Source organism: Amphiura filiformis, unplaced genomic scaffold (assembly GCF_039555335.1).
Source record: "Amphiura filiformis unplaced genomic scaffold, Afil_fr2py scaffold_76, whole genome shotgun sequence".
Lineage (NCBI taxonomy): Eukaryota > Metazoa > Echinodermata > Ophiuroidea > Amphilepidida > Amphiuridae > Amphiura > Amphiura filiformis.
In genome coordinates, this window is record NW_027305540.1 from 186,252 (window position 1) to 208,852 (window position 22,601).

Genomic DNA, 22,601 nt, shown 5'->3' on the forward strand with positions numbered 1-22,601 from the left:
GGCCTAGGCCTACATGTATTTCATTTGTAAAATGCTGAATATTTTGCAATGGTGTCATCTTGTATAATTATGATCCACCTGTTTTTGGCCCTTTTTAATTAATAGAAGCTCGATTATTCTCATTTGATGTTTGATTTATTTGAGGTCATTAATCATAATTTATGACAATGATATTTGCATAATAGGGTGCAACTCTACTAGTCTTATTACAAGACTGCCCTACCCCAACCCTAAACCTAAACTCCGTAAACGAGGACTGGACTCAAGTCTAGCGAGTTGCACCCTATTCGGTAATTGTACCCTATTATAGAACACCGTTTGTAACTATACCATTTTAACACCACAGAATGTATATTCGTACTTTTTGATGGTATATATATCGAACAGACAATTATATAGTTATGTGACCTCTGTGTCGAAAGCGTCACCTAACTCTACTATATGGTTATGTGAAAGTAGTATTTCTAGTATTTGAGCGTGCACGTATTATCTAGAATCTATTGTTTAGCGTGCAGGTTTTAGATAATGCATTGTTTAGCGTGCAGGTTTATATAATTTGGGCTGTGAAGGGTAGTTCGCGAAAATAATGCACGGGAGAAGAATACATAACGATGAATAGAAACGGGCACTAGAAGTGTATATGCTAATAACCACTTTCCTTGCTCCACAGTGTATCGGGAACTAACCCTTTGTTATGCTAAATAGCCTTCCCAATTTTACGTGTTGAAGGCCACACTCTCTACACCTCGGTAAACATCATAAGAGAAGCTAGGCAGGGGATTTCTAGCGCACTTGTGTAAATGGTTTGCCAAATATGGGCATTATGACCAATATTTATGAATATTGCATAGTACATAAAGGGAAAATAGCCGGATGGTGTCCAAATTTGGCTCGAATATACCTTATGGTAGACGTCGTCATCCGCAGCCTTGGTTCACTACGAAACAGTGAAAATGCTTGATTGAAATTACATCGGTACCTGAGTCGGTTTTTTAAGTTTTTTAATTTTGTTGCATGAAGATAACAATTCAAATCAATATTAATTGTGATATTTTAGGCCTAAATACATTTGTTTAGCAAGATACGGCTTTCGAAAGGAGTGGATATGTGCAGTTGGCCTAGCCTATACCCTTGAGTGTGCGATTATTACGTAGTCAATTCACCACACACGGGTGAATAGGAGATAAATGTACTCTAACTTTTTCTAATGATGAGAAATTCGCGAACAAGAGAGGCTCGGCAAACTGTCATAAATGGCGCACAATGTTCATATTGTAGCCCAATAATACACCCAGAAGCAATATTTTGGCGTCATATTGGGCTATTAAATCGCGGGTCTAGCAACCCTATGTCACAGATCTGTGTAAACCTGACTACCGTTACGTAACATGGCAGATGAGTCATCACAGACCATGGTTGCCAGCAAATATCAACCAGAGATGTAAAAGACATTCCCATAACCCAATGTGGTTTCTAACCTTGGTATGTCTGGCTTTTGTACACATGTGGCACAGTTGCATACCTTGCATGGGATTGTGTGCAAATATATGATGTTTTCATCCTTTTATTTAACATTCAAAACATTGAGACTTATGAATAAAATTAATGCAGTGTGACATTAAGAATGTTTTCTATAAGAAAATCCAATTTAATTTGACAAGTCTCAACTATTAGCTCGTTGGCTGCAATTTTAAAATTACCATTGTGTGTGTGTGGTAATGGGGACTTTGCCTTTAAGATTAGGTTATATTGATCAAATTTCCCAATCATAGTGCATTCTTAGTCAGTGGGAGTGGTCTAGTTCGTAGACACATTTCTGATTGGACAGTACGCGCAACAGAATACGTGAAGTTGTAAACAAGTTTCGTTCATTTTATAATGAGGGGAGTTTCTATGACGGTAACTTAGTTTTTGCTTTAAAAACATTGTTTACAGTTATTAAAATAATATTTAACGGACTAAGAATGAGAATAAACGATAGGAATTTTTATTTTGCCTATCCTCTACCTATGATAGACGACAGGCAGGTCCAATATTTTGATCGTAGTGGATACCGGCTGCGCCGGCATCCACTACTCAAAATATTGGACCTGCCTGTCGTCTATCACACGGTAGAGGATAGGCAAAATCTGATTCAACCCAAATCACAAGTCAAATAATTGAAAAGTCGCTCAATTTTGTTCTTAACCATTGGTTTCTGTAGGAGAAGAAATTATCAAAAGTTGCGGGGACATATCGAAAGGTTTGGCTACAAGGTTTGGATACTCTTATAAATGCACAGTTTCCACCTCGATACACCTGAATACACAAATTTCCCAAGCACAGAGAGTCTAGCAATGCATCGTCTCTACACAGTCTGTGTTTACACTACACGGTTCAGTGCATAGCATCATAAGAGCTGTGTGAGTTTATAGCTGGTGACTAGTGGAAACTAGTGGTTTTGTCAAAATCCTGATAGTTTTCTTCATCAAATCAGAAAAGTTTTTTATCGATCGAAAGCTAACACTTCCCGCTACAAACGCATTATCTTTTTTCATTACGTCAACAGATGACGTAATTCAGTGTTTACAAGAAAAGGTCCAAACACGCAAATCCTCACGCCTTAACCATAATCAATCATACAGCAGACAAACCGGTAGAACCGACCAATACATGAACTCTTATTTTCCACTCACACTCAAGAGCTGGAATAACCTGCCTCAACAACTAGTGGACATTAAATCAACAGCACAATTCAAGACAGCAGTGGCTGAGCACATCTAAAGCCAGGAAGAAAGCACACATCGAGAATAAGAAACCGAAAGCACCCTCATCATCCTCTCGCCTGACCCCCGAAGGAAGTGTTGAGAGTACCTATCAGATTCAGATTCAGGCATTTAGTACGGAATATTTTTTCGCAAAATCCTCATCATTAGCTTGCCAATGATAGGATGTTGTCCGAAACAATATAATATGCCCTTTAAAATAATTTTGAAGAAACCACTGTGGAGCGTCAATGTTATACTTCGTAAAATACTAAAATTTGAAATACAGACTTCATGAGACTTTTATTTTTTCGCAAAATTCCTCGACTGGTCTGGAAGGGGTCTGCATAAACCGCACGGGCTAAATATTAATTGGGGTGTGTCCTTTTTTGAGAAAATAAGTAGTTTAAAAGTGACATTCCGCAAAAACCAACTGTAAGCGGTGAGTTCCTTCAAACAAGACAGATTTGACATACAAACTACGGTAATGTCATGATATTAATATTGCCAGCTTTGAGAAAATGGACTGCCAACACTCTCAATGCACAGAACGTATATTGTTATCAGAAAAAAACTCTGAATCAAGCATTACAAATTTAATGGTTTTTACACATATGGATAAAATAAGGCCGCTTCTTTATTATAATTATACTAGTAAATTGTGATATTACAATTCATATGTATATCAACTTCATGAGAAATACAGGGTCCACAACTTATAAGTTCCCCCTAAATACTTTTTCGAAAAAAATCGAAAAATATTTGACAAAATGCAAACTTGTAAAAAGTTATGGGCAGCCGTATTTGTTTTACACATATGGACGAAATTATAGCGTCACACGTCATTGCGTTCAGTCACAATGGATCATTAAATGTAAAAAAAGAGACCGTTTTAAACAGTGTAGGACTCGGCTCTCAAACAATACAGTTGGCCAGATCTAATTTGTTAAAGAAAAGCTGATTGCTATAATGGACTCAGGTGCCACTTTTAAAACGGTCTCTTTTCTTACACAATTAACCATTGTGACTGAACAAACAGTGGCGTAGATTTCTTTTTGACATTGGGGGATGGGATTGGAAAAACATTTTTGAGAGTATAGTGAATTCAGCCCCTTTTGGCGACAAAATAAGAAAATGGTACCAATCCCCTACCCCCCCGGATCTACGCCTATCATGCCTATGGAACGGAATGACGTGTGACGCTATAAATTGGTCCACATGTGTAAAACAAAAAAGGCTATACATATCTTTTTACATTTCGTAAAATATTTTTTGACTTATTCTAAAAAGTATTGGGGGAACTTGTGGACCGTATACTTGGACTAACATTTTTTTAATTAGATCAATTTCACCGTACTCGATTAATATTTGAGCATGACATATCAATATTGTATTTTTTATGCAAATACCAATATTTCCATGGCTTTTGTTGTCCCTTCCCAATTTATCGTGTACAAGGTCGCGCATTAGACATGCATCACTGAACATCAAAAATGCTCTCCAAGAGCTAATTTGCATAGAGGAATCCAAATTCACGCATTCCTACACCTGACTAGCAGCCTTTAGTTGGGTAGCCGTCGGCTATAATGCACTCAAAATGTGAAATGATTCGGCCTTGGCGGAAATTTTAAACTGCATTCCATCACCCGTTTTACACCTTCCGCGAAAACACAGGTAGACAAAAGAATGATTAAAGTTTACAGCTTCTTTATGGTCTATTCGCTGTTGAAGTGACATAATAATCGGATTAACTACACGCGGTATCTATGCAGTGATGTACTTGCGAACAAAAGGACTATATGTATGAATAGATGCGACGGGATTACCTGCGGAATTATCTCCATTATACATATTATTAGCTATTATTCTATTAACCCTCCTCGTCCTTGCATCTTCTCTAGGTGTTAGGCGGCTTTTATTTGCACAATTGGACGCTCAAAACACCAGGTTGGTGCTAGCGGCTACCCAAAGATGTCCGACCAAATCCTGACCATGACTTGGCTCGTTGGATTCGTCTATACTGCTCGTGAACATATAGTGTCCTACACAGCCAGTTTGGTTATGCGTAATCAAACTGGCTGCGGAGGAGACTACTCTTCATATGCTGTACGTCACCTGTCTGCTGCGTTGGAAATCAATTTCGCTTCGAACGGGGGAGGACCGTACGAGCCAGCATTTTACCAACACGATTTGTCTTTTTTCAGGAGAAATACGAATAAACAAATTGCAACGAGTGTCAACTTGTAATGTAATTATTCTCTTCGAATGGAGTTAAACTTGTTTTTGCAATAGATATGCCTTTTAAGTCAAATCAATGTTATTATAATGATATTTGAAATAATATGTCTGTAAGATACTGTTTTGTATTAAAGGTTACCTTGCTTTGATTGAAAGAGCATAAACATAGAAAGAAATGTATTATAAACAAAAGAGAAAATCATGAAAAATTCTGAAGTTTAAGGTCGAAAACAATTCAAACTTATATACTTACATAATGTACGATCATTTAAAATGAGTTTGGTAATTTTTTAACCTGAATTTTGGCATATTTGTAATGTTTACTGATGTCCCAACTTACACCTAATTGGATTCAGTCAAATTCATTGTGTTTTTTAGGACAACTGAGCAAGTTTTAATTTAAGTCAATATTATGACTTTAAATCCCCCATAGAACACAGCGGCTGATTACCTCATTAGTTTGATTTAAAATGACCAGAAAAAAATCCTGACATTGTTACTAATAATATTTACAACTTTTTGGCAAAGAATGATCAAATTAAAATTTTAACGAAATTGTTACGGCTTTATTTCATAAGGAACACTGACTATTAAAACTTAAAGGGGCGTATGAGCGTAAGTTACAATTTCAATGTCAAATGCTTTCTATATAAAATTAACGGACTGGCACAGAACAGGCAAATATCTTAATTTCACTGCAATCCACTGACAAATAATATGTCAATTGTTGACACATATCACCGGAATTTATCTATACGTTATTTTTGCTGAACCATGAAATGGTATCAGCCTATAAGAGTGAATGTTACTAGCTTACTTACTAGCTTACCAGCTTACTTACTAGCTTACTAACTGACTAACCATTTGGTCTGAAATGGACATATCTTTAAATGCCACGAAGGTATGACCCCATGAGTGGTGTCATATGAAAGAGGAAAACATAAAGAATATAATAAAAATATTTTCAAACGTCGGAGGTCATCCAGGGGTCACAGGGGTCAAAAAAGGTCATTTTAACCTAAAATGCTCCGATTGAGCTTAAATTCAAATGCAATGATCCTTATGACATTATAAACATGTTTAAAACATTTCAAAATTTATTTAAGGTCAATAAGGGGTCAAAAAGGGGTCAAAGGTCAAGGTTCTCAAAATGCTCCAATTGAGCTGAAATTTAAATGCAATGATCCTTATGACATTCTAAACATTTAAAAAATATTTTAAGATTCATTTAAGGTCATTAAGGGGTCATTAAGGGGTCAAAGGTCAAGTTTTCCAAAATGCTCCGATTGAGCTGAAATTTGAACGCAATGACCCTTATGACATTCTCAACATGTTGAAAATATTTTAAAATTCATTTAAGGTCATTAAGGGGCAATAAAGGGGTCAAAGGTCAAGTTTTCAAAATGCTTCAATTGAGCTGAAATTTAAATGCAATGATCCTTATGACATTCTTAACATGTTTTAAATATTTTAAAATTCAGTTAAGGTCATTAAGGGGGTCATACAGAGGTCAAAAGTAAAGTTTTCAAAATGTCAGCTTCTCACGCTCAAGGTATATTAAAACGGCAATTAATGAAACAGTCTTATTAAAATTAATACTATCCTGCACAGTATTGCTCCTTGTCTTTGCTTGAAAACTTATATAAGTATAAGTTTTTCACTGTGGTCAAATTCTGTCATCACCCGCGCCGTGGCCTACAATGGCGATATGGTACAAAATATACTAACCAGTACATGTTACTCCATTTCCACTGTAACCGTCTTGACATGTACATGTGAAGGAACCAGATGGGATATCGGCGCAATCAGCATTTGCGTCACAGTTATGAGTACCTAAAGTGCATTCATCAACATCTGTACAAAATGATATGAAATATTTAAGCCATATACTTTGAAATTGGGCTATTAAGGGTTAATGTCATTTCATATCAATTTGTAAGCGCTCTTTTTTAAAAGCCATAGTTCATTGAATTAATTACAACCGTATGACAAAACAGGCGAAAATAGTAACACAAGATTTGCAATTTAAAGGGAATTAACCATTACTCATTCTAGTGACTCTAGTATATGGACAATATAAGTGTGCCTTTTCATTTAATAACATAAAATTTGAAAAATATTGTAAGGAACACTTGAGGTTTTGACTTTTAAAACTTACATTTTCTACATTCGCCTTGCTATAACATTGAATTGTGTTATCTATTGACCTAGTGACTAAAATTGTTTTAGGGGGAGGTGTTAGCTTTCGTTTGATATAAACAAAAAATTCTGATTGGATGATAGGAACACTTGAGGTTTCGACAAAAAACAATCAAAGAGGCCCATTTTAGCTAGAAGCTTCACAGCTCCTACATTGCTATGCACTCAACCGTGTAGTGTAATCAAAGACTGTGGTGGAGACATTCGCTGCTTGTTGTTCTCTGCTTGGAAGCTCTTGGGTCGAAAATGTTTGCTCAGGTATATCAAGGTGGAGATGGGTTATAAGAGAATCGTTTTTGTATAGAAACCTTTCCATATGGAAAGAATTAGCACCTTTTGTTGTGTAAAACATTTAACAATAAACATGGTTCAATTAAAACTCATTATTTCATTAACAATACACAGTCATGAAATTATACCCGCATGCAATAGCATGCAGGGTATCTTCCCATCCTGTGGTTATACCCGCATGCGAAGCATGGACGGGTATATTTATACCCGCATGCGAAGCATGGACGGGTATATTGCCATCCTTGGGTTTCATCTCCTTCTCCTTCTCCTTCTCCTTCTTCTATCAAACACATCATTCTGTCAAGGCTAGCGCTAAAACTACAAGGGCCCCAGGGCCCATATGTAGCACACTTATGGGCCCTACCCCGCAGATGTGCCTTTTGCCCATCTCGGCCCCAGAGGTCAAAGGTCATGGGCCCCAGGGGCCCAAATGTAAAAACACAAACCATGCCATTTCTCATCAGATGAAGCAGCCTCAGGGCCCTGAGTTGGTACACCGATAGCCCCAGGGTACTCTATATATACAAGTTTACATGAGCCCCATATGTCATATATTATGGGCCCCAGGGCCCCAAACGCTTAACCAACAAGTGCGAGATCGACAAGGCTAGCTCTAAAACTATAAAGTGCAGAACTCCGCAGTCGCCGTACCAGTAAAAAAAAAAAGTTTTCAATGTGCCTTTTGCCCATTTTGGGCCCAGATGTTAAAGGCTAGGGGCCCCAGAGGCCCAAATGTTAAAACAAAGGGCCGGCCATTTCTCAGCAAATAAAATAGTTACATGGTTCAGATTTGGTACACTAATAGGTCTTAAGCATTATACTACTATATGTATATATGAGCCCCATGTGTCACATAATATGGGCCCCAGGGCCCCAAACGCTAAAACATAGGGCCGGCCGTTACTCTGTAAATAAAGCAGCTACAATGCCCAGCTTGAGTTTACTGATAGAACTAGAGAATCATACTTCAACATATGTACATGAGTCTCATAAGTCAAATATTATGGGCCCCAGGGCCCCAAATGTTAAAACAAAGGGCCGGCCGTTTCTCATCAAATAAAGCAGCTTCCGGGCTCACAATTTGTACACAGATAGCACCTGAGAATTATATTGTTACTAACATATACCCACCCACCCCACACACGTAAGACAGATCCGTATTATAATATTATATGATGGTAATTGGAAATACCAGCGTGAAGCGTTAAGGCTGTTCCAGTTAAATTACATACCCATTGGCTGTTCCATTTAATTTACATACTCCCTCTGAAATGGCCCCAGAATAGGCTGTTCCGTTTAATTTACATACTCCCTCTGAAATGGCTGTTCCATTTAATTTACATACTCCTTCCGGAACAGTTTTCCCCTAATCATATTGCATAGCTTCATTGTGAATAAGAGAGACTGACAACAGCCACCTATGGAGAGTAAGAGAGACGACTCCCCTGCGAGGGGACTTTTTACAATTTCTTTATTGTACGTGCTACGACAGTGCAACCTACATTCAATTAAAGCTTGTGACTTGGGTTTTCACTTTTTACACATTTTCTGCCCAATTGGGCGAGTTTTTACAATTTCTTTATTTTAAGTCCTCAGCAAATAAGGACTGTAAGTTTGGGTACACCGATAACATGCGGGTATAGCCGTATTTGTGTACAAATATATAGCCTTCTAGTCTTATTCTGTGGTTTCTTCTCCTCCTCCTCCTTTTCCTCCATCAAACACATTATTCTGTCAAGGCTAGCGTTAAAACTACAAAGGCCCTGGAGCCCATATGTGGTACACTTATGGGCCCTACCCCAACAGAAGTGCCTTTTGCCCATCTTGGCCCCAGAGGTCAAAGGTCACGGGCCCCAGGGGCCTAAATGTTAAAATACAAAGCATGCCGTTTCTCATCAAATGAAGCAGCCTCATGGCCCTGAGTTGTTACACTGATAGCCCTAGGGGTACTCTATATTTACAAATATACAAGAGCCCCATATGTTATATATTGTGGGCCCCAAGGGCCCAAATGTTAAAATATGGTGCAACAGATTGACAAGCCTAGCTCTATAAGTATAAGATGACTAGGGCTCATATGTGGCATATGTATGGGCCCTAAGTTGTAGATGTGCCTTTTGCCCATTTTGGCCCCATATGTATAAGGCTAGGGGCCCCAGGGCCTAAATTTTAAAACAAAGGGCCGGCCGTTTCTCAGCAAATAAAGTAGCTACAGGGTTCAGATTTGGTACATAGATAGGTCTTTAGTATTATATTGTCATATGTATATATAACCCCCATATGTCTCATAATATGGGCCCCAGGGCCCCAAAAGCTAAAACATAGGGTCGGCAGTTACTCATGAGCCCCATAAGTCAAATATTATGGGCCCCAGGGCCCCAAATGTTAAAACAAAGGGCCGGCCGTTTCTTATCAAATAAAGCAGCTTCAGGGTTCAGAGTTTGTACACAGATTGCACCTGAGAATTATATAGTTATATGTACATATGAGCCCCATATGTCACATAATATGGGTCCAGTGCCCCAAACGCTAAAACAGGGCCGGCAGTAAATAAAGCAGCTACATTATTGGAAATACCAGCGGGAAGCGTTAAGGCTGTTCCAGTTAAATTACATACCCATTAGCTGTTCCATTTAATTTACATACTCCCTCTGAAATGTCCCCCAAAAGGCTGTTCCGTTTAATTTACATACTCCCTCTGAAATGGCTGTTCCATTTAATTTACATACTCCCTCTGGAATAGTTTCCCCTGAATCGTATTGCATAGCCTCACTGTGAGTAAGAGAGACTGACAACAGCAACCTATGGAGAGTAAGAGAGACGACTCCCCTGGGAGGGACTTTTACAATTTCTTTATTTTAAGTGCTACGACAGTGCAATCTATATTCAATTGATGCTTGTGACTTGGACTTTCACTTTTTACACATTTTCTGCCCAATTGGGTGACTTTTTACAATTTTTTTTATTTAAAGTCCTCAGCAAATGAGGACTGTAAGTTTGGGTACACCGATAACATGCGGGTATAGCCGTATTTGTGTACAAATATATAGCCTTCTAGTTTCTTCTCCATCTCCTTCTCCATCTCCTTCTCCTCCTATCAAACACATCATTCTGTCAAGGCTAGCACTAAAACTACAAGGGCCCCAGGGCCCATATGTGGTACACTTATGGGCCCTACCCCGTAGATGTGCCTTTTGCCCATCTCGGCCCCAGAGGTCAAGGTCACGGGCCCCAGGGGCCCAAATGTAAAAACACAAACCATGCCGTTTCTCATCAGATGAAGCAGCCTCAGGGCCCTGAGTTGGTACACTGATAGCCCCAGGGGTACTATATATATATATAAGTTTACATGAGTCCCATATGACATATACTATGGGCCCCAGGGCCCCAAATGTTAAAATAAGGGGCGACAGATTGACAAGGCTAGCTCTAAAACTATAAGGGCACTAGGGCTCATGTGTGGTACATGTATGAGCCCTAAGTTGTCAATGTGCCTTTTGCCCATTTTGGCCCCAGATGTTCAAGGCTAGGGGCCCCAGAGGCCCAAATGTTAAAACATAGGGCCGGCCATTTCTCAGCAAATAAAATAGCTACAGGGCTCAGATTTAGTACACTAATAGGTCTTCAGCATTATACTGTTATATGTATATATGAGCCCCATGTGTCACATAATATGGGCCCCAGCGCCCCAAACGCTAAAACATAGGGCCGGCCGTTACTCTGTAAATAAAGCAGCTACAATGCCCAGCTTGAGTCTACTGATAGAACTAGAGAATCATACTTCAACATATGTACATGAGTCTCATAAGTCAAATATTATGGGCCCCAGGGCCCCAAATGTTAAAACAAAGGGCCGGCCGTTTCTCATCAAATAAAGCAGCTTTAGGGCTCAGAGTTTGTACACAGATTGCACCTGATAATTATATTGTTATATGTACATGTGAGCCCCATATATCACATTTTATGGGCCCCATGGCCCCAAACGCTTAATCATAAGGAAGGCCGTTACTCAGTAAATAAAGCAGCTACATGGTTCAGATTTGGTACACTAAACGGTCTTTAGCATTATATTGTTATATGTGTATATGAGCCCCATGTGTCACACAATATGGGCCTCAGGGCCCCAAACCCTAATACATAGGGCCGGCCGTTACTCAGTAAATAAAGGAGCTATAATGCCCAGCTTTAGTCTACTGATAGAACTAGATAATTGTACTTCAACATATGTACATGAGCCTCATAGTCAAATACAATGGGCCCAAGGCCCCAAATGTTAAAACAAAGGGCCAGCCGTTTCTCATCATATAAAGCAGCTTTAGGGCTCAGAGTTTGTACACAGATTTCACCTGAGAATTACATTGTTATATGTACATATGAGCCCCATATATCACATAATATGGGCCCAAGGCCCAAACGCTAAAACATAGGGCCGGCCATTACTCAGTAAATAAAGCAACTACAGTGCCCAGCTAGAGTCGCCTGATAGCACTAGAGAATTATACTTCAACATATGTACATGGACCTCATAAGTCAAATATAATGGGCCCCAGGGCCCAAATGTTAAAACAAAGGGCCGGCCGTTACTCATCAAATAAAGCAGCTTCCGGGCTCAGAATTTGTACACAGATAGCACCTGAGAGTTATATTGTTACTAACACCCACAGCCCACCACCCCACACACATAGGACTAAACAGATCCGTATTATAATATAACAATTGGAAATACCAGCGTGAAGCGTTAAGGCTGTTCCAGTTAAATTACATTATCCATTGGCTGTTCCATTTAATTTACATACTCCCTCTGAAATGCCCCCAAAATAGGCTGTTCCGTTTATTTTACATACTCCCTCTGCAATGGCTGTTCCATTTAATTTACATACTCCCTCTGGAATACTTTCCCCTAATCATATTGCATAGCCTCACTGTGAATAAGAAAGACTGACAACAGCAACCTATGGAGAGTAAGAGAGACGCCTCCCTTGGGAGGGGACTTCTCGTAGCACTTAAAATACATTAAATTAAAGCTTGTGACTTGGACTTTCACTTTTTACACATTTTCCGCCTAATTGGGCGACTTTTTACAATTTCTTTATTTTAAGTCCTCATCAAATAAGGACTGTAAGTTTGGGAACACCGATAACATGCGGGTATAGCCGTATTTGTGTACAAATATATAGCCTTCTATTATACCCGCATGCGAAGCATGAACGGGTATATTGCCATTCTGTGGTTTCATCTCCTTCTCCTCCTCCTCCTTCTCCTATCAAACACATCATTCTGTCAAGGCTAGCGCTAAAACTACAAGGGCCCCAGGGCCCATATGTGGTACACTTATGGGCCCTACCCGTCAGAAGTGCCTTTTGCCCATCTTGGCCCCAGAGGTCAAGGTCACAGGCCCCAGGGGCCCAAATGTGAAAATACAAAGCACGCCATTTCTCATCAAATGAAGCAGCCTCAGGGCCCTGAGTTGGTCCAGTCATAGCCCTAGGGGTACTCTATATTTACAAATATCCAAGAGCCCCATATATTTATATATTATGGGCCCCAGGGGCCCAAATGTTAAAATATGGTGCAACAGATTGACAAGCCTAGCTCTAAAAGTACAAGATCACTGGGGCTCATATATGGCATATGTATGGGCCCTAAGTTGTAGATGTGCCTTTTGCCCATTTTGGCCCCAGATTTACAAGGCTAGGGGCCCCAGGGGCCAAAATGCTAAAACAAAGGGCCAGCCGTTTCTCAGCAAATAAAGTAGCTACAGGGTTCAGATTTGGTACACAGATAGGTCTTTAGTATCATATTGTCATATGTATATATAATCCCCATATGTCACATAGTATGGGCCCCAGGGCCCCAAACGCTAAAACATAGGGCCGGCCGTTACTCAGTGAATAAAGCAGCTGCAATGCCCAGCTTGAGTTTACTGATAGCACTTGAAAATTATACTTCAACATATGTACATGAGCCCCATAAGTCAAATATTATTGGCCCCAGGGCCCCAAATGTTAAAACAAAGGGCCGGTCGTTTCTCATCAAATACAAGCAGCTTCAGGGCTCAGAGTTTGTACACAGATTGCACCTGAGAATTATATTGTTATATGTACATATGAGCCCCATATGTCACATAATATGGGCCCCAGGGCCCTGAATGCTAAAATTTAGGGCCGGCCATTACTCAGTAAATAAACCAGCTACAGTGCCCAGCTTGAGTCTACTGAGAGCACCTGAGAATTATACTTCAATATATGTTCATGAGGCTCATAAATCAAATACTATGGGCCCTAGGGCCCCAAATGGTAAACCAAAGGGCCGGTTGTTTCTCATCAAATAAAGCAGCTTCAGGGCTCAGAGTTTGTACACAGATTGCACCTGAGAATTATATTGTTACTAACACCCACCCCATACACAGGACTAAACAGATCCACAGAGAATAGTGTAATTATAATATAGATGACATCACCGTTAAGGCTGTTCCAGTTAAATTACATACCCATTGGCTGTTCCATTTAATTTACATACTCCCTCTGAAATGGCCACAAAATAGGCTGTTCCATTTAATTTACATACTCCCTCTGAAATGGATGTTCTTTATTTTAAGTAGTACGAGAGTGCAACCTACATTAAAATAAAGCTTGTGAATGGACTTTCAATTTTTCCACATTTTTCACCCAATTGGGCTACTTTTTACAATTTCTTTATTTTAAGTGCTACGAGGGTGCAACCTACATTAAATTAATGCTTGTGACTTGGACTTTCACTTTTTACACATTTTCCGCCCAATTTGGCGACTTTTTACAATTTCTTCATTTTATGTCCTCAGCAAATAAGGACTATAAGTTTGTCTATACCAATAACATGCGGGTATAGCCGTATTTGTGAACAAATATAAGGCCCTCTAGTTCTTACTCTTACTCCGCAAGAGATGAAGAGTAAGTTGCCGAGTAAATAACAATAGAACTTAACTGGTCTAGTGACTTACGCCGATTTGGAAGTCACAAAACTAGACTATTAACTTACTCGAAATTTACGTGGATTTGGTGCACTCAGTGCGGGACTCAGCGGATTATTTTATTAAATCCAGGTACTAGTACCTGCCAAGATTGAGAAACATTCTTGGGTTTTATTCCCATTTTAAATTTATTTCTTAAGCAGTATGCTTCCTTAATATAATTTGAAAAACTGACGCATGCCACGATATAGATCATGTAGCTAGGTGAGAAAGTTTTGGAAAAATAGTAATTATTGCGGGTTTATATGTTTGTAATAAAAATAAATAAATAAACGAACAGAAATGTTTATACATGTGTATACATTGGTAGAGCACTCTCGACTACTTTTGGAGTAGAGACTGTGCTGGTTGGCTTGGTTTGTCATGTTTTTGACACCAATGTATATGCATGTATAAACATTTCTGTTTAGTTGAACTCGTGACAAAATAATGAGTGTGCAATATTTGTTTGTCTTTTAACATGTCTTGAGTGACAGAGAGAACAGTATTTACAATGATAAAATCATTGACATGCACATGTAGTTAATTTTACAGCAGAATGTGAAATATTTATTTATCTTTTAATCTGTTTTACGTGGAAAAAGAGAATCATTATATCTGTATCATGATAAAACAGTAAGACAGTAAAAACAAGGAACTCTTGATAAACTTGATGCTATCATTGATTTACATGTACAGCCCTCTTCCCTAGTTAATGTAGCACAATTGTGATTCTACCCTTTCTTTGCTAACTAAACATATCTCGAGATTAAAACAAGTAAATTGAACAGAAGAAACGGCTTTTGAGTGCTAAGACTACACACTTGCCGTTGATGTAAGCGTCATGTCACAACGGTATTTTCTAATTGCCAAAGAGGGCGATTTTTTCTTGCGCAACTTTTTTTAGACAGTCTGTATAACTTAATGATTAAAAAAACAATACCATATCCACATTTTTAATTATTGCTTGTATAAGCTACTATCTCTTCTGCTCTCCTACCGGTATTCCTTGTTTCGGACAGCCTTTAGTATAGTTGATAGAATATAACAAAACGAAACAACAAAGAAAGACTCATTTACATACAGTTACAACGACATACATAATGCGTGGACACCACCGGACACACAAGAACAAGTCAGTCTGACAAAGAAGTCGACACAAACTTGCTGACTGAAAAATCAAGAGACAAAATAGACAACAACTTCTTATGCATGGAATACCTACTTTGTTCGCAATTAACTCCTGTCCATCCTTCCATACATGTGCATTCATATCCATCTACATGGTCTTCACATTGTCCTCCATTCAAACATGGCAGACTAAACAATTCATACATGTCTATGTAATAATACAAAAAAAACATAATAAAGTAACAACTCGCATAATATATCCCGAGTGTACAATGTTCGGAACATCATGCGATTATCATTATGCAGTGGGATGAGAGGTTGACAACAGAGAGGTTGTGATATTCCTTTACGCCTTACCCCTTACCACCGTTCGTTCGTATGAACATAAGACATGCTACTGTGTGACTCAAACATTCATACGTACCACTGTATAACTCAAAAAGGACAACAGCCAGTTAAAATTTGAGTTTGAATTTTGATTTTTTACAACTCCAATACCCGCCCCAATACAATTGTAACTCCAATACATTATGACAGCTGCATGCAAGCTGGCGAACAAACTGTTTAAACATCAGGTTTATCATATGTTACTTAAAACACACCTCTTCCTGCGGGTATTTCAGTTAACTCTTCAGTAGAGGGTGTCAAACAAACAAGATCATTGCCGGTCTTTGCTGCCACAGAAGAAAAGGAATGAGTGTCTCCAAAATCAAAGACACACTCATAGTCTTGGTTTGCTGTTAGATCTGGAAGTTGCCCCACAGTCACAGTAATCTGTTTGAAATTGTTGAAACATTACTAAATTATTTTCGGAAAATTCAAAATATGCATTACAGACTAATGGCTCAAAATTTATTAGTAAAGATATCAATAGTAGGTTTAGGTTGTCATGTAAGCATGACGTTTCAAAGAGCGATTTCAATAAAAGGTGAGCAACGATTACTAATCATCGTGTGATCTGAACATGTGCATATTGTATGATTGAATGCATACCGGTATATTGGACATGTTGGTTTCCCGATTTGGCCACATTAGACATCATTATTTAGTTAACTCCTTAATTTAGATGCACTAATATTATCGATTAACCAGCAAATCTGTATAGTATCATAATTTATATTAAATTTATTTGAATTTGGTGACAAGCTATTGTTTCAATTTTAAAGATTTTATATTGGAAAATGTTGAGCTTTAGAAACAGATTAGCAGACATACCTCTTGTTGTACGGTACATATTTGATTGTCATATGGGGTAACAAAACTAAGTCCCAAACACTGTGCTTCATTGTATGATAACCAACGAGTAGATATATCTGGCAGGAGGCAGTCCCTTTTACGGGTGCATCTAAAAGAAATAAAAAGAACTTTAGAAATAAAGCTATATTGTGAAATACAATTCATTGGCTTCATTCCATACTGGTGGGGCACCGCGAATAAACAGCTTTTAGAGAAATTAGCAAAGGGTCAAAGGTTGAAATTTGGGCTCAACGTGTGGGTCAAACACATAAAATGTATCCGATTTTGATCAAAATGGTCTCAGAAAAAGAATAGTTTCACTATGTATGACATTTCGTTATCTAGGTAACGTAGGGGGAAATACAGCAACATCAATTGGATTGGCAATAACTCCTTTTGCTATGTTACCGTGGTAATGAAACATCATAGGTAGTGCAACCTATTTCGTTTCTGAATTATTTTAACAAAACAAACATTTTGAGACCATGTTCACCAAAAATGGATAACTTGTCCCCTATATGAAGCGCTGACACAACCAGGCACTGACTGTAGTAGTGTCCATCAGCTGCTTGTAGCCAAAGTGAAACTAAGACTGAAAGCTAAGAGAGACAATGCACCACCTACCAGGTATGATGTTGACAACATTCTTACTCAATATTTAGTAGAGGTGAAGAACAAGTTTGACTTGACGAGTTACTGAAAGTTAATGAAGAGGAGCAGACCCCACATGAATTGTGAGAAGACCAGGAAAGAAGTACATCCCCAGAGAGAAGAAACGGAAACAACCGTAGATCTCTCAGCCGACATAAAACCTAGCTGATGACAGGAAGAGAGCAAAGGCAGATGGAGAAAAGGAAGAATGATTACTCTTAAACAAAGAGGAGATGGCTCCAAAAGTGTCAAGGAGGACAAAAGAAAGTGTGTGGATAGTCACCCAGCATCAGTGGCGTAACTAGGGTTGGTAGCGCCCGGGGCAACAAACAAAATTGGCGCCCACCCGAGAATTTTCAATTCTTGGAACAATTGCGCGCGAAGCGCGCGAAATTTTGGACAAATCGTCGTCCGTATTCCATAGTGGCGTATAGTGGGGCGCCGCGAATAAACAACTTTTCGAGAAAATCGGGTTTGAAGAAATGCCAATTTAAAATCGAGTTGTGTAAATCAGACATTCATTATATTTTGTAAATGATGTAAAATTTCTGTAGTAAACTAAACAGATGTTATTGTTATATATTTTTCAAAAGAAATAAATACATACTATTGCTGGCAAACTGACAATAAAGCTATACGTCACTATGGAAAACGAACAAAACGCAATACCCTAACCTTACGTTAACCGTACGCCACCTCGGTCGCCGTGTAATCCCTATGGCGTTACTTTTCGTCGTTCGTATTCCATAGTGGCGTATAGGTCCGATACGCGTACGCCACTATGACATACGATGTTTTTCATTTTGCCGATATTTCATAATTATAAAATGTGTATAAAAAGTGGCGTATGGTCGATACGCCACTATGGAATACAAAAATGTCACTTTGTAACTATACGCCACATTTAATTAATTAATTACTAATTAATTAGCTAATTATGACTGATGAGACTTAGAAAAAATGAAAGAGAACATCATTAAAAACATATGTGCCAATTTTCAAAAAAATGACCAAAAATCACTATACGCCGCTATGGAATACAGCCGACGAAATAAGGCCTACCACTAATTAATGTTGGTTACTAGAAGTTGAATATCGGTTTTAAAACGTTCTTTCAATTGATTTTGTGCTGAAATACGCGAAGCGCGCAAACATTTTTACTTTCTTCGCTTGGAGGGACGCAGAATCGATGCGGAATTGGTCAATTTGGCGCCGTACTAAGGGTGGCGCCCGAGGCATGTTACCCCCTGTCAACCCCCCCCCACACACACACACACACACACACACACACACACACACACACACACACACACACCACACACACACACACACGCCACTCCACTGCCTAGCATTGATAAAGTAGATAGACCTAATGAGGCGTCTATGCTGTATCATCTGGGAAAAAAGACATGGCCGAGAGACTGGTGCAGGGCAGTATTTATTCCACTGCCGAAGAAGGGAAATTTGAAAGAGTGCGCCAATTACCGGACTATCAGCTTAATTTGTCATGCAAGTAAAGTGCTTCATCATCAAGAGAATGAAGAGCAAAATGGAGCAAGAAATATCTGATAAGCAGGCAGTATTTCGTGAAGGAAGGGGACTAGGGACCAAATTGTCAACATCAGGAATGTGATTGAGAAATGCAGAGAGCATAATATAGACTTCCTCTTTACATGTGCTTCATAGATTACAGTTAAGCTTTTGACTGTGTTAGCCATCCTCAGATGTAGGAAACTATGAAAAAGATGGGTTTCCCAAGTCATCTTGTGGACCTGATCAGCCGTTTATATGAAGACCAAGAATCGGCAGTCAGAACAACTAGTGGGGACACAGATTGGTTCAAGATTGGAAGATGCTTACGACAGGGCTGTGTGCTATCACCAAACATATTTAGCATCTACTCTGAAGACAGCTTTGGAGGGGTTTGAAGGTGGAGTGAAGTTTGGCGGTACAAGGATTACTGACCTGAGGTACGCCGATGATACCACTTTTATTTGTAGCATCAGAGTAGAGCTGATTGATCTTTTTGAATAAATTCCTGGATCCTCGACAAGATTGGTCTAACCATCAGAAACGGCATAATGGAGAGAAAGCTGAAGTACTTTGACCATATTGTCAGGAAACATGGAGGTGTAGAAAAACAAATTTTGCAAGGGACTATGAAAGGTCGACGAGGAAGGAGACGTCCACCAACAACTTGGACTAATGACGTGAAGCTGGTTTCTAAGCAAGGAATGCAAGGTGCAACGCACTTGGTAACAGATCGAGTGAGATGGCGTACTCTTGTGAAGATCACAGCAGCGCTACACAGCGCCACCTGACACAGAGAGGGAGATGGAGCCCAAATTCCAACCTTTGATCTAACCTGAGGTACGCCGATGATACCACTTTTATTTGTAGCAGCAGAGTAGAGCTGATTGATCTTTTGAAGCGCATAAAAGTGGCAAGCGAAGAAAAAGCCTTCTTCTGAACACAAAGGAGACAAAAAATAGTTTGTGATAGATGGACAGCAGATTTAGGAGGTGAAGCATTTTGAATATTACAAGGACAACTGTGCAAGGCATGTCAAGCATATGGAAAAGCCGAGGCCTATCCATTGACCTCAAGGTACGCCTACTTCGTGCAACTGTGTTTTCCATTGCTACTTACGGATGCGAGTATTGGGCTATGACCAAGAATGTCAGGAAAAGAGTTGATGCTTTTGAGATGTGGTGTTACAGGAGGCTTCTGTAAGTGACATGGAAAGACAAGAGAATAAATTCCTGGATCCTCGACAAGATTGGTCTAACCATCAGAAACGGCATAATGGAGAGAAAGCTGAAGTACTTTGACCATATTGTCAAGAAACATGGAGGTGTAGAAAAACAAATTTTGCAAGGGACTATGAAAGGTCGACGAGGAAGGAGACGTCCACCAACAACTTGGACTAATGACGTGAAGCTGGTTTCTAAGCAAGGAATGCAAGGTGCAACGCACTTGGCAACAGATCGAGTGAGATGGTGTACTCTTGTGAAGATCACAGCAGCGCTACACAGCGCCACCTGACACAGAGAGGGAGATGGAGCCCAAATTCCAACCTTTGATCTTTTCGCCAATAACTTCAACTGATTAGTTGTATGAAGGTCAAACTATATTTCTAGATCCTTGTGAGCTGAGGAATATTTTGGAATAGGTTCAAACCATTTTGAGTTTTAACCCTGTGTAAACTTCGACCATGAATTTCTCGGAACGGTCAATGCCCACTGGGCACCTGTTATAGGCCTTTTCTTAATCAATACACTTCAGATGCCAATATTTGAAACAACACATGTCAGCCATACGCAACTTTACACTCATAAGCAAGTTCTATTCCGACACAATTCAGGAGGAATGCTTTAGAGGATCAAATATATTGTCATTACCAAATAATGTTCAAATATATTTCTTTGCTACCAAAATAGCTCGGTGGTTTTATATGCATAATAAATTAATTTTTCTTACGTTCTAGTAAGAATGCACCATCCGCAATATGGATCTCCATCTTCCTCCGTAGCACCGATACAACCATCACAGGTTTCATAGTAGCCACAGTTTTCAACGCGTAGTTTGAAAATCTTAAATCAGTAAAAATGAAACACAGTAAAGCACACTTGACTGGTGAAAATACAAATAAAATATACATATGAAAGGAAGATAAGCGTTTTTCTTTCGTTTCCTATTTATCTATACATTCAACATGGTTGATGTTACCTTTTGTTCAGTAAGTATTGTCAGATGTTGTTTACCGTCTTCTGTTGTTTGCAGATGATCATCCATCAGTACAGGGCTACCTAAATTGAGCGTCTCATACATCCTACTGGTTCCGCCACCTCTAAGATGGTACTATTTAGAAAAAGCAAAGGATTTAAAATCATATGTAATTAAGTTATATCTAAGAGTAGACTTCTTTTCGTGAAGACAAGCGCACAAACATTCACAACCCCCTCCTCAACAACCCACACCACAGAAATCCAAAGAAATCCACACAAGCACCTACACCCCCGCATACACACCCCACACCCTCATGGGTCAAAGACAATATTGCTCAAAGACAATATTGTTCAAGGTTGCGCCGCAGGCTTACAAAGGAATAATGTTTCTCCAAAAACAATAGCAAAGAAGTTTAAACTTAGTCCCCGATAGAGGGCAGGGCCTGAAGAATGAGGGAAATTATGGGGTAAAAAGTAAAAAAGTTGAAAGCATGAAATGGGCGACGGGCTATCTCTAAGTAATTGGTATGCGTTTTCGTTATCGACAGTAAAGGTCCGTTCATACTACCACCGCATTTGCGATGCGTTGCTTTGCGATGCCGATATATCGATTACTTTTGCCGCAACTCAACGCAACTCGTCGCATTTCCAGGTTAAGGTTCGTTCATACTACCACCGCATTTGCGATGCGTTGCTTTGCGATGCCGATATATCGATTACTTTTGCCGCAACTCAACGCAACTCGTCGCATTTCCAGGTTAAAATGTATTTAACTTTATTGCGATATCGCAATGCAGTAGATGCGGTGCGACAACGCACCGCATCGCAAAGCAATGCATCGCAAATGCGGTGGTAGTATGAACGGACCTTAAGTCACCCAGTAGATACAGCCCGTCACCCTGAATTTAATCTAGCCCTAAGCGTAACCCTCCGGCCTGCCGGCCATGCGGCCTTAATGTTTTTTGTTGATACTAGGGCCCTATCACTAACTCTAACCTAATAACCCATTAACCTTAACCCTAACACTAACCCACTATAAACCCTAACCTTAATATAATATTGCCCAACAGCAACCTTAATGTAAAACAGAGGGCGCTATTTACTGCCGTATATTCAGTTTCAAGTAGACTGATTACGAGTATACAGTATTTTAGAGAGACCAGGTTGCATTGATCTACACCTGGCATAAAAATTAACTACTTTATAAAACTGAGTAGTTACTTTATGTGCCGGTTGTATTAGGCATATCATGATATTGCTGGTTATAAAGCAATAATATGACTTATGCATGCAATTCAGTCAAATGCACACACAACACTACATGATGGTTCTCTGATAATTGTGTTCATCAATGTAGGGCATGCAATCAATAAAAAAAGCTATTTACATGTTGAA

General features: G+C 39.2%; 1 protein-coding gene across 1 annotated transcript in view; it reads right to left on the reverse strand.

Moving 5' to 3' along the window:
• LOC140144732 (uncharacterized) overlaps nucleotides 1–22,601 on the reverse strand; it is a 74,282-nt gene that overhangs the window by 48,995 nt on the left and 2,686 nt on the right. Inside the window, exons 3-8 of the mRNA XM_072166542.1 lie at nucleotides 21,208–21,339; nucleotides 20,959–21,071; nucleotides 16,807–16,936; nucleotides 16,194–16,365; nucleotides 15,686–15,799; nucleotides 6,711–6,836 (exon numbers count right to left, since the gene is read on the reverse strand). Coding sequence (XP_072022643.1) covers nucleotides 6,711–6,836; nucleotides 15,686–15,799; nucleotides 16,194–16,365; nucleotides 16,807–16,936; nucleotides 20,959–21,071; nucleotides 21,208–21,339 — 787 coding nt within the window. The remainder of the gene's footprint in view (nucleotides 1–6,710; nucleotides 6,837–15,685; nucleotides 15,800–16,193; nucleotides 16,366–16,806; nucleotides 16,937–20,958; nucleotides 21,072–21,207; nucleotides 21,340–22,601) is intronic.